The following is a 25,064-nucleotide window of genomic DNA, read 5'->3' as shown; positions in this document are numbered from 1 at the left end:
GCTAATCTGCAGGCCTGGACCTTCTCCCCAGTGATGTCCAGAAGTTTATTCCAGGATTCCAGAAACAATGTGCCCAACGCCAAGGCAGACGGTCAAGGAGCCTAAGAGGAGGCACCTGACCCTCAGGGAACGCACATTTACGTTCGACTGCCACTGCTCCCGGGACTCTCTGTCACCATCATAAAGCCTTGCTGAGCACTTAACCAGGGGACTCTGATCCCCATTTGAACTTACGTGCATTTGTGCAACTTCCTCTGTCTGAGGGAAATGTCATCACGCCATGTTACCAGAAGAACCACTGAAGGTTGAGCGGTGAAGGATTTGCCCATGTTCCCACCGTTGTTAAATGACAGACCTCTGCATTCTCGAGCACCAGGGCTCAGTGGCTGGTGTTTCCGAAGAAGGTTTTGTGATGTTCAGGGGTTTATTTATTTCTTCATATACTTCCACTTCCACCCCCACATGATTCCAAAAAGCTTTAAAGTCGTGTTTGTGTTAAAGGTTCGCACACACAGCCCACAGAGTAGAACGGGAAGCAGAACTGTAGCTGAAGCCTGGACTCCATGCTCTCTTTAACCATTCGTTCATTCATTCACCATTCCTGGCATCTGTCCAAAGTGTTAGAAACAACTGCTCCTCACTGGAAGTCCTGGGATGAAAGACCCACACCCCCTCAAGGTATTTAAAATTGTGCATGTGCAAGTGTGTGTGTTCATGTGCGCACGCTGTATCAATAAAAAGGGAATGGGACAAACCGCCTGAGGATCGGCCTGAGAGTGTCCTGTTGGAGGTGAGCACCGGTCATCGGAGCAAGGAAGTGGGCCTCTTTCCCACAGCGGGGTCAGAGGCTTCCTGGAAGGATATGTACAAAGAGGGGTGTCCAAGTATTTCAGGCATTATAGCTCCAGAGCACAAAACTGAACTCTTTTCTGGTGCCACAGAACAAAGGGGAAAACACAGGGTTCCAACATCAAGGATGACTTTTCCTCCATTACAAGGGTCTGTCATATTTATCCATATTTAAGGGACATTGTCTTAATGGACAGTGTCTTGCAGAACGAGTTCCCAAGACAACGCACACCTGTGAAGTGGCTGTGACTTAGAGCAACCCCCAATAAAGCCACGCTGGAATGGAGCCCAGGCTGCCCCCTGACTTGGCTTTCCAAAGGTCGAGCTTGCTTCCTCCACTGCACCAGAAGAAAGTTGAAGTGGGCAGTGAGGAAATAAATAAGAAAAAGGAAATCAAAAGAACCAAAAGGGAACCTTTTTTTTTTTTTTTTTGTAAGAGCCTGCTATGTACCAGGCCCTGCTCATTCAATACTCCCTACTCTTAAAATCGCATGTCACTCAACCCTCTTTACCAGGGGCAAATCGAGATCTTCAAGCTAGAGCTTACAAAAGCTCCTAAAATTTGAGCTGGTCCACGTGGAGATGGCCCATCTTCATGAGTTAGCCACCCACCCCCTCTCACCCACCCACGCATTAGAGGCTCTCTGGAGCTATTTACCTGGCCACCTGGTCCAATCCACTTATTTGACAGAAGAGGAACCTGAGACAAACAGAAGGCAAGTGACCTAGACCAGGACAGGGACCATAGCCTGCTTTCCTGACTCCTCGGCAGATACTTCCTCCCTCATGCCTTGTCCCCCAGGGTCCAGCAGAAGGGCTTGCTGCAGGAGCAGCAGGTCCTGGGACCCCCACCAATGGCTACTTGTCAGTGGGAAGGAGCTTGGGAGGCCCCCTCCGCCCTGTGCCTGCCCCGAGCCTCCAGGACAAAGTCCCTGCAGTACAGCTCTGCCGGTCACCCAGTGAACTCCACAGACGGTGGGTGGATCCTGGACCCCAGCTGCAGGGAGGTGGTGATCAAAATCCCAGCCGTGTTTGGTTCTGGGGCGATGCCCACCATACGCAGCAGGGACAACCAAGAAAGGACAAAGGACCCTCCTCCCCGCCCCGCCACCTCTGAGGACCTTTCCTTCCACTCTCCCTCTGAGTCCTGAGTCCATGAGCAAGTCCTTATGGACCTTTTTGAAAGCCCCAGTGAGAGACTTAGTGAAATTCTCCACTGGCTGCAAATCCTCACAGAAAGCATGCCATCATGGGGCCACTGGGGGACATGGCCCTGGACTGGCGGGCTCTCAGCTGGAACCCGAGACAGGAAAGCAGGCAGACAGGGAGCAGCACCGTCCACACAGGTGGTCTTCCCCCAGCCCTCTGCCAGGCCCAGTGGCCTCTATGGTCACCCTGGACCACAAACAACTGCATCAATACAGGGCCAGGCCGAGGAGGTCTGATCTCTGGGGCCTGGTCATTGTCCAGTCCTCTTTCCTCTGATCTGACAGTCACTCTGCATCCCCCAAAGAAACTCAAGGTTCGATTCAGAGAATTGCAAAGGAATAAACAATTCCACCCACCCTCTACTCTATGCCAGTGAGAACTTCTATCTCTGTGCAAATACGTACCCACTGACAGTGCCACCCGACCACTGCCCCCCCCACGACAATATGGGAGCAGAAAAGACCCTGTGGTGCCCTTCACCCAAATGAGATGGCTTTATGCTCAAGGAGGCAGGGCCACTTGCAGGGTCTTTTAGACTCCCCATCCCCAGGGGGACAGCACAGTGTCATACATACACTAAGAATTTTTGGTCTCCTGACTGTTAGGAAATGGAGGAAATTTGAGAGCCAGGGCTTGCTGCCCGGACTTCCTCCCTTTTCCTTTGACTTTACAAGAGGCCAGGGAGCCTGAAGTGTCCTGCAGCTAGTGTCCTTTCCTCTCATCCCTGACCCTTGGCCCCCAACGGATGCCCCTGCTCCCCTCCAGCAAGGGTTGGAGAAAGGTCATTACCCTAAGGAGGCCGCCCGCCCACCGGAGTCGCCTCCTCCTGAAGTGGAGTTTGTTTGCCTGGCACATTAGAATCTTTCAATTTGATCGTCCTCCAGAGATTGTATCTATTTCCTTCCCATTTTGAGAGGCAGCTGTGGATCTCAGTTCTAATGGCCTGGTGATTTCCAACAAGTTCCTCTTCCCTCTGCTGATGGCCTTTCTCAATCACATACCTGAACAAGCAAGACTGGATGTTCCCCTCTATTATCATTAGCTCCATCTTAGTAAATAAAACCCACCTGCTCCCTCCTCCCCCCTACCACTTAAACCTTTCAGGCCCGGGGAAAGTGCTAGGTAGATATTTTTCTAGCTCACCTCCCAGTTTATGTACGCAAACAAGTGGTCTCAGCAAAGGACAAGGGACTCGCAGTGCCTCCTCAGGAAGAGGCTGGTGACCTCTTGGTGGTGTTTTGGAGCTGGGACATCATGATTTGTTTTGTTGGGGGTGGGGGTGGAGGTGAGCCAGGGTAAATCAAGACTAGCAGCTGTTCAGAGGGACAGGGTGGCGAGGTGAGCTGAGAGCTGGGTTGAGAGGTGGGCTGCCGCCAAGGGACGCAGCTGAGCTACTCACACAGACGCCCAAGGCTGCAGCACAGACTCTTCCCGCCCTGGAGGGTGTCATCAAACACCCTCATTCCACTCCTCTCGGTCTGAAGTGCTGGTGCTCCCCTGGGTGCGTGGAAATCTCCCTTTGCTCCATCCTCAAGAAGAGCTTGCTAAGCCAATTAGTGATTCCATGTGAGAGTGCAGGGGCTGTGTGCCACCGCCTGAGAGGAGGCACCATTGCAAGGGAGGGCAGAGGTGGTGGGGACTGGAAACCAGAGCCCAGGATTCTCTCTCAGCCCTGCTGTTGGTAACCTGTGTGGCCTGGGGTGAGGGGCAAGTTTGAACAGTAAGGCAAAGGCATCTGAGCCCTCACTCTTCTTTGTTGTGTTTCTGCTCTTTTGTGCTAATTCGGAATCCCCCTGTGCCTCCCCTCGCCCATTTTCCCTGAGCACTCACCTGAAACCCACTGACACTCACCTCTACTTTCTAACAGTCAATCAACAATCACTTGTTAAAATCCCCAAGCACTGCCCTCAGGAGTAAGGATAAAGCCAGGGGTGGGGTGGAGACTGTCCTGCTCTCTTGGAGCTTATTTTCTAGTGGGTGGAGGTAGATCAGAAACAAATAAATACATGCACACACGGTCAACTGCCGCATAACAATGTTTCAGTCAACAACTGGCCTTGTACAATTGCAATAAAGCTGAAAAAGTCCTGTCTCCTGGTGACATCATAGCTGTCACAATGCGATAGAGCAACACATCGATGCAAGTGAGAACACACCTGCTGCACCTCCAGCCATAGGAAGGTCTAACACGGCAACTACGCACAGTACCGGACACTTGATAAGGCAGTGGATTCCCATGTTACTGGTTGATGTCTTTTCTCTACTTTTTCTTCATCCTTTTAAAGAGCTCGCCTTCATAAACAGTGGGCGTAAAGCAGCCCCCGGGGCCACCAGCAGCAGTATCACACAGCTCACGGTCCCTGCATGGAGCCATGTGGAGGGTCCACCTGGACCATCTAGGTTGGTGCCAAGTGCTCTGTGACGTCCACGCCAGGACCAAACCGCCCAACAGTGCAGTTCTCAGAAGGTGGCCCTGTCATTGAGCACCTCATGCTGCACATGAACACGTGTGCATCCGTGGTCGTGAGTGCTTTGGAAAAGCGTCAGGAAGGGGGGGTCCTGAAGTGGGGGGTAAGGAAAGGTGCCCCTGACAGGGGAGGTCTCTTTAACTAGCTGACATTGAGTGGGGACCTGAATGAAGCCAGGGAGTGGGTTTTAATCATGAAGAAGAGCATCCCAGACAGATGAGCAGCCAGAGGAGAGCCTCAGCAGGGACATGCAGGGCCCAGCAAGGAGGCCACTGGTGGAGCAGAGTGGGCAGAGGAGGGGGGCTGGAGAAGAGGTCAGAGAGGTAACCAAGGCCAGCACACAGAGGGCCCCACAGGCCATCATCAGGGCAGGCCTCACTTCAAGGAGATCATGCTACATTTCTTTGTTTAAGCAAAATTTTGTAACTCAAGATTTTTTTTATAAACTTTTGGAGGAATCTCACTTAGAACTTCCCAATTAATTCAAGTGAGGGGGCCTTTTGCCCCAGATTGATGGAGAAGTGCAAAATGCACAGTGAATTTGGAGAGGCTAATTACTGGAACACATCTGCAATCCCTGGGCAAACCTCACGGGGGGAGCGAGGCTGCCTGACACAGTCGCAGGTACCCAGGAGGCTTCTGTTCTCCACTCCATTCCGCGAAGCAGAAAGGACCCTCCCAAGTGGCTGGACTGAAAATGGGGGAGAAGGCAAGAAAGATGAGATGGAATCAGAGGAGAGTCAGCGAAGGGACTTTGGGAGGACAGTCCCCCAGCTAGCCACGACGAAGAGCGACTGTGACCTGAAGCAGAACCCCTTTCCAGGCACAGTGACTGCGCCAGATAGAAGGGCAAAACCCCAGCCCGGCAGGTTCCAAAGCACAGAGATGAGAGAGGGAATTCTGCAAAGAGGCTATGCTGGGCCAGATTTTTAACAGGACCCAGAACCAGGGGTGCCCTAATCTGCATGCACTTGGCATACCCACAGTCCCATGCTGTGGCCCAGACCCTACACTTTTGTGCTTAAGCATTTGGGAGCTCTGGCCTGACAACAGTGGATAGGGATGGAAGTCAGAGGAGTGGCAGAGGACAACAGGACACTGAGGGAGTCCCCTGGGAAAGTCTCCTGTTCAGAAAGACTCTTGCTGCCAGAAACCAACCTGTCAATCAACCATGTTGATTACGGACAAGGTGGCACCCACCCCCTGCACCCAGCCTTAAGTCCTGCCACTACCAAATACACTCTGAAGTCCTAGATACCCAAGTCCTCACAGAGATGCCCAGGATCTGGGCCTAGGTCCAGCTTTTCCCATGAAGCACCTGGAAGAGAGTAGCCCTGCTTTCGGAATAGAGTCCGTTGCCAGGCCCAGACTCAGTGAGGCAGGTAGGTCCCGCATGGTGTGACCTTCCTAGTTCGGCCAGCTGATGGCCAAAGAACAGCGACACTCTCAGGACTAGTTCATTCCTTACCTCCCATCTGCAGCAGGTCCCCCAACAGTTGTGTCTGTCATGTGCAAACACTGCTTGGACTCCCACGGGTTCTTTCTAGACCTGTCCTTCCTCTCCAAGGCTGCCCTGGGGCTGCACAGCGTGTTGTAAGAAGGTCTGTTGGAGCATTTCAGTGGGGAGCCATCACTGTGGTGGGACAACAGTACCCAACCCTTCTCCCCTCCAGCCTGAGTGGCAGCTCCACTTGTCCTTTTTGATCGTCAATAAGGACAGGTCTCCTCTGTTAGCCCAGCATCCCCTATGGCCACCAGGCACTCGGTGAGAGACGCCCTAAGCCCCCCCTCCCAGGAGGAAGCGTTTCAGGACGGCTCCTGTTACCCTGGCCCCGCTCAGCCAGCTCTCTGATAAAATGAGAATTAAGAGTAATTGGAGGTTGCTGAGAACCCTCGAGAAGCCCTTTCATCTTCCACTGGGGATAGAAGTGACCGATGGCCTGAGCCAGCGGGTGTCAGCCCACAAGAATTTATTTGGCCAAGCAGGCCGGACTCTGATTTTCCAATGAAATGGGGGAAAGCAGTAGCTTTTATCCTAAATTGTCAACCTCTTGGGTGGAGGGGCAGTCACTGTGCAGCCTGGGGACAAGCAAGGAAGTATCCTTGCCGGAGGCCGCAGGAGCTTCACACCCCGGCCGCTCACCACGGTGGTTGTGCAAACTCCCGCCTGCAGACCTGGTTCGGGGAAGGAATCCCTTTCTCCTGAGACTTCTCCATGACCTCTGGCTGCTGGAAGGTTTCCAGGTCAAGGTGGTGTCTAATGTGCTCTCTCCTAGGAAGGGAGGACAGCTGGGACCGGTCATTGTTCCACGTGGCCCCAGGGTTGGCTTCGTCTAGAAGGAGTGAGGTGCGCAGTTGTCAGCCTTGCCCAGGGCGAGCGCCATGGCAGCCATCCAGGGCTCTGCCCAAGGCAGTGGTGAAAAATCGAAGCAACCAAGCAGGGTGGCAGTATTTGCTGAAAGAGAGATGAATTTTGTCTCTTTGAAGTCATTTTGCAATGGACTGGTGAGTTGAGAAACTGCTGGTGACATGGACTCACAGAATCTTGCTGTGGAAGGAGCCTGAAGAGGAGGCGGCCCTGGGCCCTCTCCCTTCACAAAGGAAAACAGAGTTCAGAGCAGATAAGCAGAGAAGCCCAGGCCCAGCTTCCTCCCTGCACCCAACCTTTCTCCCCTCCAGCCTGAGTGGCAGCTCCACTTGTCCTTGGCCTTGGATCCTCCACTGGCTCACATAGGAGAGTCTGTGCCAATTAGGGAATGAGGCCCCCTCCTCAGGGCCAAGGCCCAGAGAAGGGGCACAGATGGGTGAGCTGAGTGTGGCTGATTGCAACCCCATTCACTCTGCTGGCCGCTGCACAGAGCACAGCTTCACAGTGGCACACACAGCACCCACATCCCAGCATACTCCATGGGGTCTGTCCCGCACCCCCAATACCTGGCTACCTGGTTCCTTTCTTGCAACTCAGCTCCAGCCTAAGTCCATTCCTCCCAGCTTCCTCCACCACCAACTCGGCTGTGTGTTCGAATCCCTTTCTACACTGGCTAACCTGCCCTCTCTCCCTCCACCTGGAGGCTGATTTCAGCCCCATCCATCAGCACCCTTCCCTGTTGCCACCATTCCATGTTCCAACTGCCTGAGATTGACAGCTTGGACTCAAAAGAGCCGTGCATCGGCAAACTATAGGCCATGGGCCAAGCTGGCCTGCACGTGATTTTTTTTGCAAATAAAGTTTTATTAGAACACAGCCTGGCCTGGACATTGAGATTTTGCCTGTGACAGCTTTTTAGTCACTGTAGCAGAGTTGGTAGTTGCAACTGAGATAATGTAGCTCACCAAAACCCGTCGTATTTCCTGTGTAGTCCTTCCTAGAAAAAGTTTGCTGATCCCTGATATACAGCAATCTTTCTGAGGTTCAGGGAAGTTCAGTGACTTAGCTAATGTCACTACCCAATAGACAGCAGAGCCAGGATTTGATCCTGGTCCCCTGACTCCTACCAGCATACCCCCAGATTTTTACTATAGGAAAAAGCACACAGAAGACAGCTCTCTTCAAAAAGCCCTGGGTGACTCAGAATTCTCCCAAAAACAGGCTCCGGATCCCTTCCTGCAGGAAGTCTCTCAGAGCCCGGAGTAGCAAAGCCCCCTCTATTTTGCCTTGGGCACCACCAAGGGCCAATGGCACACCAGTTGCCCTCCCAGAGGTGCTGACATTCCCCTCAGCTCAGCTCCTGTCCTCAGTTTTGAGCTGGTGCACTTACTCCAGTGGCACGTCCTCTGCCTTCACGCATGGAGAGGGGACAGCCAATCAAAGGTACTCCAGAGAGCGTGACATTTGGATGTTCTGTAGCCACGGTCCCTGGTGACTCTCAGATCAAATCAACTCTGATTTACAAATAACACAAGGACATTTCCTTTTTTTGTCTCCCCACTCTTCCTGCCCTCTCAGCTCCACTTGGCGATGCTTCCAAGAGAGCAGCCCAGGGGGCTGATGACAGCCGTACTCTCTTGTCTGCCCCAAATCCACAAAAGCTTCTTAGGACACAGAAAGGGGGAGGAAGGGAGAAGCTTCAAGGATGAACCCAAGAGAAGGAGCCTGTTCTGCAGAGCAGGTGCTAAGGAGTCATGGAGGCCCAGGCTAGTGGGCGCACTGGGTGAGGGAGTGTCGTGGCTGGGAGCCCACTGTGTGCCAGACGCTTAGTAGGATATCCCATGGGATTTCCACACCACTCCTAAGAGGTAGGACCAGCGTCATTTCACAGACAAGAAAACTGAAGCTCGCAATGGACATGACCTTCCAGTTGGTCAGGGGCAGATATGGAATTCAAATCAGGTCTCTCTCGTTCCTAAATTTGTTCTCTCTCCTTTTAGTCAGGAGGTCCCCAAGATAAGAGCAGCCCAAGGTCAAGCCAGCAGGACCCCATCTGGTCAGTCTCCTTCCTGGAAAGGCTGATTCCTAGCCAAAGCCATTTCCCAACAAGGTCATCAGCCATCCCAGCAAAACCAGGGGGCAGGTGCTGAAGCAGAATGCCCCCCTCCATCTTGCCCTGCCCCACCAGAAACGCCTTGAGCTGGGGGGGGCCTGTCGCTGAGCAGCCTCTTCCCTCCCCTTCCTTGGCCCTTCTTCCAAGTCCACACGATCCTTGATTTCACAAAGTCGTTTACAGAACTCCTTCCCCATTGCCCTGTAGGCTCCCAAAGGTACACTCAGCCTCTTGATGGGCTGTTCCCTTGACCCTGCAAGTACGGAAGATGCTGGAGAGAGAGAGAGTGCAGAAGCACCAACGAGCCCGGGTTCACAGGACCCTCCCTACCCGCCTGGGCAGCCACAGACTAGCCCAGGCAGGGCACACACACATTCAGGGTGACAGGACATCCCAGCACAAACCCTGGAGCCAGCCCACCTGGGTGTGTGCCTGAGCACTGCCACTTATGCTCTGCAATCTTAGGCAAGATAGGAGCTTCGCTTTGCAGCAGTCTACCCATCTTAGAAGGGGACATGGCACCAGCTCTGAGTCCCAGTGGGGATCCAATAAATTAATATTCATACAATTTCAGAAGAGCATGTAGCATATGGTGAGGGATGTGAGCATGAGTTAAACCTTAAGATATACACATTTTAAAACAATTGTTTTGGGGTTTGTTTGTTTTGGTGCTGGGGATTAAACCCAGGGGCTATTAACCACTGAGCCATATCCCCAGCCCTTATTATATTTTATTTAGAGACAGGGCCTTGCTGAGTTGCTTAGAGCCTCATTAAATTGCTGAATCTGGCTTTGAACTTGCAATCCTCCTGCCTCAGCCTCCTGAGCCATTGGGATTGCAGGTGTGTGCCATTGCACCTGGCCTTATTTTTGTTTGGGTTTTTTGTTTTTGTTTTTCAGTAAAACTATCAAAGCCCTGGCACAAAAACCCATTTCACACAAAATTGTGGGATGTGGCAAGGAACATTCTGGGCAGGTGATGCTCTGCAGGGCCCTGATTCTGTTCAGATCTTTGTGAAGGTTTCAAAGCCCTTTCTATTTACTTACTTGCTTCAACATATATGAGGAAGTAGCACAACTGGGTTTTTAGAAAACTCATCACAACTGAAGTATTCAAAGCCCACACCCAGCAGGCTGGCCACTCTCTCATTGTCCAGAATATTGGAGGCACACCTCAAAGGGTGGTGGACACCCTGGACAGGAAACCAGGCAGAAGGCTTAGCTCCCACCTCAGTCCATCTCAGTGACCCTCTCCTCTCTTCAGTACATGTTTAGTCAAAAAGCGCTTCAGTCATCATCTAATGCAACTTTTTAGGTGACCCGACCAAGGTCAAACAAGGTGACAAAATTTCCCACATGTGACTAGACGCCAGTCTTCCTAACATTTAGCCCCACCACAAAGAACGCGAATACCTTATTTACCAGTTTGGGTTCCAAAATGATTTTGTCTTTTCCTAAAAAAAAAAAAAAAAAAAAAAAATTAATCCACATTTAAAAGACGATCACCTACTCCCAGGGAGACTCAAAAGAATGGACACTATGCTATCTATTGATTTACATTCCCTTGTATTAACATGGAGCACGTGGACAGTTTTATCCTCTGACGTCCCAGCCCCTTGGCTGATTCAAGCTCACCTCACAGATCAGAAAATGCTGGCAAAGGGTTTCTCCAACCAGGAGGCAACACTGAACCTTTGCATTCCTGTGAGTAAGGAATCCATGTTTCACACAGGTATTCTGGTAGTCAGTGGCCAGAAACTAGGGACACACACACACACACACACACACACACACACACACACACACGAGACCCTTTGGCGTGAGGTTAACCGTAGCAGGTGGCCCATCAGACTCCGGGAGCCAGTTAGCAGGCCCATCCCTGAGGAGCATAAAGCAGGGCTGCCGGGTGGGTACCTCAGTGAAGAGGTGAACAGTGACAGGAGTCTGGGAATGGTGACCATCCTGGTAGGTCCAGAGTTGGTTGACCTCAGGAAGGTCTGGTGGAGGGGATAGCAGAGCCCAGCGAGGGACTGAGAATCCCAAGCAGGGCTTATTTCCCAGAATGGCCGGAAAGAGCAGGACTTGGCCCAGGTCTGGGAAACCTGTGTTGCCACGCACATTAGAAAGGGCCAGGGTACCAGGAACTAAGATGATCCCCTGTGACTAGTCTCCTCAATACACAGCAGAGGCTTGGTTATGGGAACCACTGGCAGGTCACCGAGGGGAGAGCGACCCTGCTCCCTTCATGTCCAGAACTCTGAAGTCGGACCTCCCCAGCCTCCCACTGCAGATCTCCCTGGCCTGGCCTGAGTGGCCCCCATGAATTAAGAGGAGGGCCATGGAGGCAAGGGCCAGCAGAAAGCTGTCTATGCTCCTGCCTGGGCATAACTGCCCATGCTGGACGTTTCCCCGACAAAGAGAGGAACACTCCTTTGTGGCTTCTGACTTAGCAACGTACTGGGGCCAGAGCACAAGCTAAGATGGCCTTGCAGACAGATGCACACCACAGATGAGCCTTGGCAGCGAAGGAAGCGAGCCTACACCCCTTGCTGACTGAGCTCAGTGCACAGGGTCAGTACTGCACATGGGTGTGTTCTGCCCAAAATAACTACCAATTAAAATCTATCCCTGGTGGTCCCTGCCAATTTGCTCCTGGTCCCACTCCTGTTTCTCTGCCCTTGTCTGTTCCCCAACCCCAGTCTCAACTTCTAAGCCCAAATATCCTAAGGTCACTAAGAGTCATTTTCACCATTAAATCAATTAGCATTAAGATAGGGACATTAGACTCTTCCTAGACTTATTTACATATTTTTAGAGGAACACAAAAATTGGCAATCTTCTCAAGCAAAGGAATGATTGCTTAATAATAAACTGTCAGCTATGGGCTGCATGGATGAGGAAATGTTGTCAGCCAGAGTAGAGCTGCCCAGTGTCCATTCCTCCATCATGATGGTGCCTCGATTTCCTTGTGGGATACCTGCCCACTTACTTAGCCCAAAGGCTTATTTCCTATTAGGAACATCAGTCATGACACATCCCCCCTCTCCCCGCCAAGAATAGAGGGAGGGAGGCATAAGGCCCCATCCAGCCAGTAGGACAACAGTGGCTAGCCACTGGTCCCTGACTCTGTAGATCCTGCCTTCTAACCCTTCAGCTGTCCCCTGGTCCTTCCCTCTGTGAGCCTCCTCCCAAACCTCCCAATAAGTCCCTGTTTGAACTAGCCAATCTCTCCTATTTGCAAGGAACACAAATTCCAGGTGGACATCAGTCATCCTGTCCTGCAGTAAGGCCAGCAGAGGCTGGGAAGAGAGATGGCTTCTCACTGTCCTCCCTCCAGGCGGAGGCTGGAACACAATCTGCTGCAGCGTGACCACCGTGAGCAGATGTTACTGACACATGTGCAACCAGAAACCAAAGCTGTTTGATTGGACCCAGGGTCAGGAGGCTGGAAAATGACATCCCAGCGCCAGGAGTGACAAGACGGGATCACAGGAAGCCCTGAAGGCACAGGCCAGCCTTCCCCTCTCCCTCCTGCCACCTTGTGTGGGCGCACACAGACATTTGTGCACACACAAGTACACCCTGCTGCTCTCCAGGGAGAATCTCCGGAAGAACACGGCAGGCCCAGGGTCCGGGAAGACTGGGTGGCAAATAGAAGGATGGATGGATTGTTCTCTTGGACTCAAACACTGACAGTGGTCTTCCTTCTCTGATGGGAACCAGGAGGCCAGGTCCCTGCCTTCTCCGTGACACACCTGGATCAGCCCAGGGGTCCCAGGGAGAGACGCCCTCCACTCTATGCAAGGCAAACCATACCCAAGGTGACAACAAGCCACCACTCCCTCCCAACGGCCACCTCTCCTTTCCCTGTCGGGGAGCAGCAAGCACTCTAACTAACCGGGAAGGCGAGGTAGGAGAGAACAAGACCCCACAACAGCCTAGCTGAGACCCTCAAACCTGCAAGTGTAAAATCACATGCGTGGATCATCATCCACCAACCCTGGGACACACGGGCAAGACCTGTTGGGGTCCAAGTGGACACACACATGCACATACACATGAACGTCCCCAGCCCCACAGGGAACACCCAGCTGGCAGCAGGGGCCAGGAACGCAGGGGGGCGAAGGCACACAGCAGTGAGGCACGAGGCAACTTTGCTTCCTAGTATTTTATTGGAGCCTTGGTTAAGCGTGATGCGCATCAGGAGTCCCGGCCACAGCCCGCAAGCCCAACTGCAGCGGGGCTCCCAGGTCGATTTCCTGCTTTTCCTTTATAGACAACATTATTAAAAAAAATAAACTTTACAATAATACATTTTCGCTCATCTGTGGGGTATTATTTCGATAGTTTTGTTTCTTAGAAAAAGGAAAGAAAAAGGAAAGCACAGGATATAGGTACATGGACATGTATATACACACGTGGAGAGAAGGGGCCTTGGGGACACAGCTGACAATGTCTCGGGAATGAGGAAAGAGGGTGGAAATGAGGAAGGGCAGCAGAGAGGAGGAGCGAGCTCGAGACCAGAGTGTTGCAGACACACGTCCAACTGTCGCCCCTCTGCCCCCTTCAGCGGTCCCCAAGGGGAAGGCCCGCCAAATGGACCCACAAGAAACCGAGAAGCCACCGAAGCATCATTTCTCTTTGACTTCAAAATTCCTGCCACCAAGGAGGAAGCGGCTTCCTGGTGCCCAGGGTTTGCTCCCCCCCCTGCAGGGGAACTCCCAGGCAGGCCGAGAGGCCCAGGCCCTATAGCCAGGAGGACCCAGCGCGGCCACGAGGGCTCCACGCCACACACAGACCCACCCTGAGGGCAGTGGGGGAAGACAGGCCACCTCCATCCTTGAAGCCAAGGGGAGGGCTGACAGGGCCCAACTGGAGGCATGTGGCCAGCTCCATTCCCCCCTGACCGATGCCCTCGGCTGGTCCCCCAGCAGGTCCCCAGAGTGGGCAGCTCCAGAGCAGTTGCCACTGTCCTGTCCCCAGCCTGCATTGGGCACAGCACAAGTCCCTTCGGCAGTGGGGTCTCAGCTTGGTCTCTTACTTCAGAAGGGTCCAGAGAGAAAAACACCAGGAGACAGTGAAGGGCATTTCTAGAGCCTTGTGCCCCTCAGGGCCGAGCGTCCCTGAAGCCAGGGGACCTTTGGGCAGCCCTCAGGCTCCCCACCTGCTGGTCTGTTTGGTTTAGAAAAGCTTCTCCAGAGAAGGAACCTGGGAGGAGACAGGTTCAGAGACAAGGTGGGGGGATTTTTTTGCAAGGGGTGTGTGTGTGTGTCTGGGAGCGTTTCCACTTTGCCCGGGCGGGAGCTCTCCTCTGTGCCGTTGGTGGAGATCTTGAGACCCGTTCCCAGGGCCTACAAGGCCCACTTCAGCAAGAGGAGCAGGAGCGCGGTCAAGGCCGCCGACGGCCTGGCTCTGCAGGGGCCTGAGTTAGGTCTGATCACCTTGTTGCTCCCTGGGATGATGTTGGTCGTGAGCTGAGTCCACGGCAGAAGGGAAGACAGAGAAAACAACAAAAATCCCGTCAGCGGCCTCGGCTCCAGCCTCCTCCAGCCCTGCCCTCCCTGGCCACCGGACACCCTCCCTTGCACTCTGAAGGCAGGGCCAGGCTTCGAAGGGAAGGGCAGGAACAAAGTGATGCTCTGTCCCCTCTGGGCTCCCAGCACTCAGGTCGGGGCAAGTGAACAGAAGTCCCCAGAGAACAGGCTGCACCTCCCTGCTTCAGGGCGGAGGATGATGGACATCCTGTGGGAGGGAGATGGCATAAAGACCCCCAAGGAGAAGCTCCAAGGTCCACAAGGACTTGCCTCTGGAGAGGAGACGAAAGGGAAGCCACGTTCTCCCCATTTCTGAAACTCCTCCTCCACGAATCCTTCCCTGCGCGTCTCTGACTGAGCCGCTCTCTCCTTCTGCAGAATCTTTTGCCATCTTCTCACCTAAGCTACCATGGTGGCATATGCACTCCTATGTGAGGGGGGGGAGTTCTTCAAGGAAGGGACCGTGTCCTTTTTCATTTCTGTATCTAATAAATATCACAGGACCAGTGCTGAGCAGGTGCTCAATATGTTTGTCTTTAAAGATAAGGAAAGTATGGGAGGGTCTCTGCTTGGAAGGCTCCTCCCCCAAGGAGATGGCCACAGGTCCTGACTAAAGCCTTTGCACTCCCCAGGCCCACCCCAGAAAAGGGAGTGCCCACTCAGTCCAGGAGGGGCCAGAAGATCAGCTGGCCCAGCAACTGGATTCTAGAGTTCTAAGTTCAAGGCTCACCTAGAAAACAACCCCCTGGGGGCCAGTTTCCTGCACCTACCCACCCCCTTCCTGCCCCTACTCACCTCTGTGAAGCACATGCTTAACTCTTTGGAGTTATTGGCCTTCAGTCCCTGCTCCTGTGGGAGAGAAGCACTAGTTAGGAGAAGGCACCATGCTTTTTCTGGCCTGGCTTCGACTAGCGACTCCAATAAGGCCCTGCTATAACAATGCCATCACTGTTAGCACTGCTAAGCTGAAGGTGCAAAATAAAGACCTCTACTGAGCCCCTGCACCCCTGAAGTCCTCATCAATTAACTCCTGCCTTCTCAGGGCTCCTGGGAAACTGAGCTCTAAACCTTGCTATCCAGTTTGCGGCATTCTGTAAGAACTAGCTGTCTGCATGTCTGTCTGCCTACTCAGAGCTCCTCAAAGGCAGGGACCAGATCTCCTTTCCTTGCACTGAGCTGTGATTTGGCTCACAACTCAATTGGTGTTTTAGTAGACGCATGCATGCATGAATGAATAAATGAATGAATGCATCAGACCAGAGATGACATCTGAGAGCCAGCTCCTGTAATTTGCCATCACTCCAGGAAGGCTCTATGGACAAAGATCATGAGCCCGCATCTGGGCTCAGGAGAGAAAGAAAACTGTGATTGATTAGTGATGTCTGCCACTGGTACATGTTAGGTGGACAGCTAGTAAATGTGCCAGGCCATTTTCACTCCCAAACAGATGTGCAGCACCTGGGAACTCTGTAGACAAGATGAAGAATGAGAAGGGAAGGTTGGCGTCATGGTCATTCCAGGATTCTCTGCCCTGGCATAACTACTTGGAAGCAGGACCACAGAGCGTGCATGAAGAACAGTGCTTTGTTACCACCATCATGAGAGAGACCAATGGGAACCAGCTGGGGGATATGGCCCTTCAGATGGCTTAGTTCCCAAGGCACTTGTGGGGAAGCTCTGGCTGCCAGGAGCAACTGGGAAGCCCAAGAAATTATGCCTAAATCACGACTCTTGGCCAAAAGTATCCATAATTCTTTGGACATCGTAGGCAATCGACCACCCATGCATCTGGTCAGCTAAACAAGGCCCCAGCTGTCACACAGAGACCCTGGCCAAAAGCAGTCACTGCCAGTGGTGGAGACAGAAATGTGGTGATTAGCACAGCAGGTATGGAACCAGACCCAACCCAAGAGGATCCTATTCAAGACCAGGTACCAGTGTCTCCAGGTGCCAAGAGGTGGTACCAACTGCTTCCCTCCATGGGACATATTCCCTTCGGTCCTTCCAGACCAACCACTAGATTCCCCTCCTTGGGGCGTTATCCCACTCCAGGGAGACCACTGCAGGGACAGAACACCGCTTGCCCCAGCTTGGAGTCTGTGCTGTTATCATGTGTCCCACCTGTCCTCCCCGACCCCTGCACCAATCTTCAGTCGGTTATATCCATCCCCACCTGTGATACATGTGGTCCAGCAGCTACTTATACCCAATATGGCTTCCTCTGTAAGTGTCAGGGGTGGCTGTTCTGTCCTGTCCCCTTTGAGGGACCCTGGTTTGTCCCTGTGTCCCAGTCCCCGGGTCCATGTGGGAATCACAGAGGCAGACAGCCCCACTCCCAATCAAAGCTGCTGTTACTTGTCTTATGTACTATCGTGACATGCAAAATTATATTTTAAGTCTATTGCTTTAAAGCTGGGGCCTTGTTTAGCTGACCAGATGCCCGGGTGGTCGATTGCCTATGATGTCCTTTAAGGTGAAGCCAGTACAACATTCTGTGATGATGGACATCAGCTCTGAGGCAGGCCCAAGGTCAAAGGTGGACCGAGACAATGTCAGTTCTGCAGGTTTCTATGCCAAGGTCAACCTGCACAGAGAAACCAGAAAAGCCTCTGAGCCCCAAGCCCAGCCAGGTGTGTGAGACAAAATCTGAAAGGTAACGCCCTCTGGAGCACCAGCCTGGGCTTGGATCTTGCTCCCCAGAATGAGCAGGCCCCGTCAGGGGTCCCCCAATGACAGGAGAGGGGAGTGGGGATCGACAAATACCACCCAGGAAAAATGAGAGCGAGAGTCCTTCTGAACCTATGGATGTCCAGTTCTGTAGGCCCCTAGGGCTGACCACCACACCCAGGAAGCTCAGGGTACCGCCAGGCTTCCCCTCACTGCTCTGAACAGCTTCGCCAAGTACTGTGACCTCTAGTTTATAGAATTTCCTCAGTGCAGGGACCTAGTCCTTGGACCCACAGATCAACCCCTTGATCCAAGGCAGCCCGGAAACCGAATGAGAAGCAAAAGCTCGAGAGGCCAGAGCCCTGCACCCAAGTTCTGGTCCTGCCAGTCGCCCGGGTAAGTCTATCGTGCCTCAGTTTCCTCAGCTACACAAGACAGGAGGCACGCGTGGCTCACTAAACCAGGGAAAGGGCACATAGGACAACAAGGCTCCCCACAAAACCAAGGCTCACTGTTCACTACACAAAGCAAAAAGTGAGCCAAGCACAGCTTTCACCCCAAGGCAGGGCCCAGGAGCAACGCAATCAAGGGGTCAGGGGATAAGGTGAGACCCAGGCAAGCCAGCAGCCTGGGGCCTGCCAGTGAGGAGCGGTGACAGAGCAGCCTCCTGCCTTCTCCCTCCACCACCCCCGCTTCCTCCAGCTTCTTTGCAGCAGGTGACAGTGGGAGAAGCAAAGGGCCTTAGGAGTCCCCACCCCACCTGACTCCAGGAAACAGAGCAGACATGAAGGCTGTGTTAACCTCCCCCACAGCCAACCCGAGACCCCGGCCACTCCTAGACATGGAACAGTAGGGGCGTCCAGCCAGCAACTGACTTTTCTGAAAGTGGAACGTGGGTGGGGAGGTGCAGAAAGAAAGTCTGCCGTCTAATGCCCCAACACCAGATGCTCAGACCTCTGCCTCCCTCCCTCACCAGTTGGGGATGCCCTTCTCACCAGCAGGTCTCAGCCCTGCCCTTGAGGGGTTCACACCAAACAGAAAAATAAACCTCCCTGTAGTCACCTCCAGGCCAATTAAATACCCAGGAAGGAGAGAGAAGGCTGCCATCCTTCCCCGAGCCCCAGGCCAGGGGCAGTCTTCTGGGGCCACGGCCCCTGTCAAGGCCGCCCCAGTGCCCTGCTCTCCCTGTGCCACTCTGCGTGGGTAACTCTAGTCCCTGACCCTATGCTCAGCCACTCATACCCCTGAGACAGACTCGGGGTGTGTGAATGACGGGGTTCCAAAGGCAACAGGCCCAAGCTGCTGGGACGGCAGCACACAGGGCTTCTAACAGCAACCCTGTGACACAGAGGCCAGTAGAGGGACAGTGTGGGAAGAGCTGGCCCCAGTGGGCTGCACTGTGGGGCATCAGAAGCATGAAAGAAGTGACAGGAGCAGTTAGCACTAGGGAAGGGGCCTGGCCATGAACCAGGATGGCACAAGGCAAGCTTCACCCTTCTAGAAGCTTCTCCCAGAAAGGCCCTGAGCCAGGAAGTTGAAAAGAAGCAGTCTTCCTCCTCTGCCCTGCCCACCTCTTTCCCCACACTGCCCCCAAAGCCTGGTGGAGCAGTCCCAGAATCTCACTGGCCTGACGCAGGCGCTCTGAAGTCCAGCAGTGCTATCCTGCTGCACAGACAGCACTGGCCAGATCTCTCCTGAGTCCCCTGCTTCTGTCCCTGACCCCACCCACAAACCTTGGCCTCTGCCCTCATCTATACCCTGTGAGCCTGTCCCTAGCCCATCTCTCCTGTACATGCCCACCCCCAGTGACAGTCACCTCTCTCTCCCCCTCCACTTCCATTTCCCGTCCCCACCCTCAAATCCAAAAATCAAATATTTTTCAATTTTTGAAATCGGGACCCTGACCCTCCAGTGGCTCTCCCTGGCCAGCCAGCCCCCACCTACTCTAGGTGACTCTTCCACACAGGGCTCTGCCGTCTGCCTCCAGGCACTGGCTCCTGCTGGCCCTCCTCCTGGGACACCCTCGCCCACTCCAACCCCAGCTCCACCTACACACAGTCAAGGTGATTCTCCCAGGTCTGGCAGCAGGTTCCGTTGCCCATCAGCCCTTGGTGTCTGCTCCCCGCTGAAGCCACCCCATCCTCCTGAGACTCACTTGATTCATTCTTTTGGTGCCAATCTCCTTCACCTTCACCATCACTTGAGCAGGGCCTCCTGGCATCCTCCTGGCACAAGGATGGAACTGGCTGATTGAGCTTATTGACCTCAGTGCCCAGGATAGAGTGACACACAGTTAGAATGCATGCACTATCAGCCACTCGGTCCCCTGCTCTGGCATCCACAGGTCTGTGTACTGGGTAAGAGGCCTTTGCAGGCAGCAGTGGACGGAGGAGAGAACTGGCTTCTGGCTGCTAAGTCTGCTTCAGTGTGAGGCAATCTCTAGGGCAACCCCTCAAACTTCTATTGTCCCAAGATGACTGGCAGCATCAAGGGAAAGAGTGGAGAGTGGCTGGCAGAGACCAGCAGAGCAAAGAGGACTCACGTCGCTAGCCCTCCCCAGCCCTTGGAAAGGGGAGGGTCCAGCTAATCTGATGAGACCGTCATTCTGGGCCCAAAGCAACCCAGGGGAATGTCAGGGATGGTGGAATGGGCCACAGCCGGGCAGAGCCCCAACCCTCCACCAGCCTTTCCCAGGCCCCACCACGCTGCTCGGTCCCCAAGACCGAACAGCCTCGTGACCAATCTTCTTACACCCTGGACTGCAAACCACCTTGCTCCTCCAGCCCTCCACCTGAAGGCACCTGGAGGCACCCAGTGGGTGGAGCTCAGCATGAAGCACAAAGCCCCAGACCCTCCACCCGAGACAGCAGCAAACCCAGCAAACCAAATGCACTGCGGACTCCTCCAGACTATGTGGAGCCCCTTCTCCACACCATATCCTGTGCACTCCTTGTTCAAGGTGGCACAAAAGGGGATGGCAAGGCCATCAAGGCCTCCAGGGACACTGGTCCAACAGGAGAGAGGGAAACACATCTTCTGGTGAGGCAAAGATGGAGTCCAAAGTAAGGTAGAGGGCAACTTTGCATGGACAGAATCAGGGATGACAACCCCAAGAGGGAACATATGACCAGGACTCACCGGGCAAAGGGGTAGAGCGGGGAAGGAGTGTGTCACTCAGAGGAGCTGGAAGGTGCCCAGGGTCAGCGTCTTGCTCACTCATCTCTGGGCCTATTCCTTGGGAAGCGTCCAAGGCTTCAGAAACAAAGGCCTTGGACGAGTGTCCGAGACTGGCCTGCCTGCCAGGTGCCCTGCTCCACAAGCCAGTGGGGTGAAGGGCAAGGCAAGGACATTACACACGGTACAGGCCTGGCAGGGTCAGAGGCTCAATTTTATATTACAGCCGTGGGCAGTTTGGCTGTGCCGCCTGTCATGTGACCATACTCTGGTGTGGTCCTCCTGTTCCTCTGGGCCTTACCAGGGTCCTAGTAGGGCATCCTCTGGGAAGATGCTGACACAGCCGACCTTGCCCTCACTCTCATTATGATTCTTTGTGGACACAGACATGAAGCCATGGCACCGTGCCCCCACCCTTCGGTGCCCGATCACTCTGAATCCCCTTCCACCCCCTGCCTTCCCTTAGCAGTTGGCTACACAGGCACTGATTGTTTCTTCTACCTTCTGGTTTTCTGCAGGCTATGATCTGGGGGCTTGTCTTGATTTTGGTTTGGATCCAGGGGTGATGCTGGACCATTCACATGGGGAACAGAGATGCTGTGTGTGGAAGTGCTTTGCACGGAGCAATGATGCCCAAATGTTAGCTGCTGTCAACCGGGCAGCCGGGGATGCTGCCTGGCAGGTGGCTCCTCCAGGCCTGGCTCCAGGAACTGTCCTCCTTGGGCCTGTTGGCTAAGTTACTCTGGGCAGGACAGCTGGAGACAGCCATCTCAGAAGGAAAATGAGAGAAGCAGATCCTCAAAAGAGGCTCCACCCACTATCACTTCTTAGGTTCCTTCTCAGAAACAGAAGGGGAAAGGCCACTGATTCTGTCTCCCTGCGGTCTCTTTTATGATCATGCCAGATTGGGGTTACAGTGTGACTCAGCCCTCAACCCTGTCCCTGGCTCAGCGGGAGGATGGCATGGCTGCACCCAGCCTGCACCTCAGTCCTGTCCATCAGCTTTGCTAGCTTGGATCACCTCTGATTGAATGGCTCTGTGGTGGCCCTGCTGGGGCTCTTGGGAATCATGGGAACGCATAACTATAAAGGGGTCCCTGAATGTGGACAGGAAGCTGCGGCCTGGTCGGGAGGAGGCTGTGTGCTCTACGTACATCCTAGAGAGAAGAGAATTTTCCTTATTTCTGCCCTCCTCGCTCTCCTCTTTCCTTGGGGAAGCCTTAGCTCCCAGAGATGGCAGCCAACTGGGGATGCACACAGGTGTCTGGACGGGAAGTATGTTCCAAGATCTCCTTCCCAAACCTAAGGGACGAGAGGCCTGGAGTGGGCGAGAACTGGTCCAGGGCCCTGCAACCTGTTGGTGGCTGAGCTGGGCCAGGAACAGAGCCCCGGCGACCTTGTGCTGACTCCCTCTCAGATCTGCTCCCCACTAGGGTTTTCCCATGGCGGAGTGGATGTGGGAACGAGGAGCTTTCATTCCTGTTGTAGGGCTGTGGGCAGAGACGTGGGTGTCAGGGACACTGTGGAGGAGCCTGGGGTGGTGAGGCCCTGACACTCTGTCCAGTTTTGACACAACCTCGGGTCCTGTTCTCCGAACTTCTCCCTCTGGCTGTGGCCTCTCTCTGGTGGTCTTGTCCATATGGGGTTCCCTGGAAGTTGGAGAGGGCTGGCAAAGTTGGAGGTGGTCTTTTCTGGGCCTCTGACCAGGATGGGCACCAGCACACATGTCCCGGTGTGGTGGGTGGGTATCCAGGAGGGGCCAGCTGAAGTCCTCCTCCCAGCACTGTGAATGCCAGGTGCTGGTGATCCCAGGAGACTGCGACCCCATTCAGAGGGTGTCCTCACCCTTCCCACCAAGTCTCGCTCCTCCTGCACCTTCATTTGGGCTGTGCTGCTGCCAGTGTTCCCCACCAACCTCTTGGCCAACCAGAGCCAACTCCTGCCTGAGACATCCCTTGTTCTCACCAGCCACACCCTCACCATTCCCTCCCTCCTCTGTCCTCCCTAGTATTTTGCACTAGGTTCTCTTCTAAATCCTTTGTTCTCAGGGTGTGTGTGTGTGTGTGTGTGTGTGTGTGTGTGTTTCTGTCCTGTCTAGAACGGACCCCTTCAGAAAAGAGCCTCCTGGAGTGAAGGGTGCAGTGGTACGAGGGTAGCTCAGCAGAGATGCTGAGTGATGGCACCTCCAGAGTGCCATGTGTCCCCTGTTGTGACACTGCCTGCAGTCTACATCTGATGCTGGTTTCATTGTTTGATCCTCAATAAGGCCATGGGACCAAAAAATAAGACTGTCACCTCATTCATCCATGTATCCCTAGCAAGTAACCACACAGGTGAGAGGATACAAGACTGGATGGGTGGATGGATGGGTGGATAGACGGATGGACAGATGGACGGACAAGTGAACACATGAGCTCTGGAGTCAGATGTGGGTTTGGCCATCCTCCACACCAATCAGCTACGTGATCTTGGGACCCCTCTAGTCAGCTTCCCACATGTGAAACAAGAACGCCGACACCTGACTGTGTGAGAATTCAATAAGAAAAGCAGAGACTCCCCCAGCACACGACCTGGTGATTAGCAGAAGGCTGATAAATGGTAACTGCTACATTTCTCTTGTGCCTCACGACATCTAGTGTGACACTGTGATGAGCAGGTGTCCCGCATTTGCTAGATGAAGGCCTAGGAACGAACAGGTGAAACCACCTCCCAGCTCCTCCCTGCCTCGTGGGCCCCTGACCTAAAGGAAGGACCTTCAGTGCTCCCTCACTGGTCCCAGATGAGTGGTTTCCCACACTGAGGTGACACCATGCTGCTCCCCCCGCCCCCTCCCGAGTCCCTGAGTGGCAGAGCCACGCCCTCACCTGGACAGATGTGCAGGTGGTGATGACGCTGGTCCCCAGGCTGGTGCTATCACTGAGATCATCTGGCAAAGAAGGAGTCTTCTCCACCTTTGGGGCCTGGGTGGCCTGGAGTAAGGGACTCTTGGGGGACACGTTCACATCTGTGCCGTTGCCGAAGGCCTGAATGGCGTTCCCTGGGGGGTGGGGGTCAGGTAGGTGCATAGAAATCAGGATCACTTCCATCGCTTCGCCCCACCCTGACCACTACCCTCCCTGGAAGAGCCCAAAGCTGGGGACGAAGGGTAACAGAGGGATTCAACTCAGCTCAGGTTCTTTCAACCTACGAAGTCACACTGAGAGAAGAAATCAGCCGGAGGGAGACAGAGAATCCAGAATGGAAGGAAACGCACTCTATGGCCAGGAGCAGAGGAGGAGGAGGAAGTGGGCATGTGGGAGCCGAGGAGGAGAGCAGTGCCAAGGTGGCCCCACCGCAGATACCTAGACACAAGTTCTGGGGCTCCGCTGCCACCTGAGATGCTCCAGCCCTGCTGCTGGCATTCCAAGGGCCCAGATCAGCCCTCCTCCCTCTCCGCACCTGACACTCCCGCGGGCGGTCTCCCACCCACACTGCTAACCAGCTCTAATTCCCTGGGGACCGACCCATCAGAGCTCCTAGGCAGGACTCAGTCCCCAAGACTCAAGCCCATAGCCAAGCGTCCAGGAAAATGGCTACCCCCGTGCCCCAAACGCACCTCCAAGGCCTCACGTCTAAGCCCACACCAGGCATCTCTTCCTACCACTGCCAACACTCCTCACCCCCTGTGTCACGGGTCATGAAGGTGTCACCTCTATGTCCCCAAGTCCCCCAAGATAGAAACCCATGCAGGAACCTTGTGGTGCCTCCCTACCCACCCACTGGTAGCCAGCTGAGCCGACCCCTAAAGACCTCCCCACTCCATCTCTTGTCACTGTCCCCTCCCATCACTCAAGTTAGCTGTCACTGTCCTGTCTGTACTGCCTCACCCATCAGAATCATGTCCCCACCCCCCATGACCTCCACATCACAACCAAGTGGATCCTCTCTCTACCCTACCTCCTTCAACTACCCACGCCACCACCATGCCACCTGCAGGCTAAGAAACCCCAAATCCTCAGGTCTGCAGGACCCTCCATGAAGAGGATGCTCTCACCTGGCAGACAGCCTACTGTGGTCACCTCCAAAGCTTCAGGCCAGGCTGTGCAGCTCCCTAACAAACTGGGGTCTTCTGGGGAGCCTGGGGCCCCTGCCAGGGTGGACAGCAGGTGCCTTCTGCTCCTCAACTGACCTCCACCAAGGGAGACACCTCTGAGAACCCTCAGGGCCTCCCTCCTCCTGGGTGACACATGTCCCCACCCCAGGCTCCTGCAACACCCTGTGCAAAACTCTACCCTAGGACCGTTCACCCTGCACCTTGGCCCTTCAGTTTACCTCCATGTGGCTGCACACTCCTGAATGACAGGCACTGGGATCTCTACTTCTGAATTCCCAGTGCCATACAGAAAGGAAGAGAACAGATGGACGGACAGACACATGGAAGGAAGAAAGGAAAGAGGGAGGAGACTGCAGGTGGTGGTCAGCAACAGGTGTCATGGTGCAAAGATCAAAGGCAGACTGAGCTTGAAGGCGGCTCTCCTCTCTGTGGCCTCTGGATTAGGAGTTAGGTGACTCAAAGCCACAGTCCCAATGGGGAAATACTCATTAAAGGAGGAAATGACAGAGGCCTGGGATGACAGGGGTCTGTCCCAGAGCAACCTGCCTGAAGCAGTCAGGATAACAGACCAGAAACCTTCAGCTTTGAC

The 25,064-nt window shown here is 54.1% G+C and overlaps 1 protein-coding gene across 1 annotated transcript in view; it reads right to left on the bottom strand.

Moving 5' to 3' along the window:
• Positions 1–13,221: 13,221 nt before the first annotated feature.
• Positions 13,222–25,064, bottom strand: part of Gfra2 (GDNF family receptor alpha 2) — an 83,654-nt gene continuing 71,811 nt past the window's right edge. Inside the window, exons 7-9 of the mRNA XM_026397503.2 lie at positions 23,247–23,419; positions 15,337–15,390; positions 13,222–14,481 (exon numbers count right to left, since the gene is read on the bottom strand). Of these exons, the coding sequence (XP_026253288.1) occupies positions 14,359–14,481; positions 15,337–15,390; positions 23,247–23,419 (350 nt within the window). The 3' untranslated portion in view covers positions 13,222–14,358. The remainder of the gene's footprint in view (positions 14,482–15,336; positions 15,391–23,246; positions 23,420–25,064) is intronic.

Source organism: Urocitellus parryii, chromosome 14, assembly GCF_045843805.1.
Source record: "Urocitellus parryii isolate mUroPar1 chromosome 14, mUroPar1.hap1, whole genome shotgun sequence".
Lineage (NCBI taxonomy): Eukaryota > Metazoa > Chordata > Mammalia > Rodentia > Sciuridae > Urocitellus > Urocitellus parryii.
Note: the sequence above shows the minus strand (reverse complement) of the source record. Positions and strands in the feature narration are given on the sequence as shown.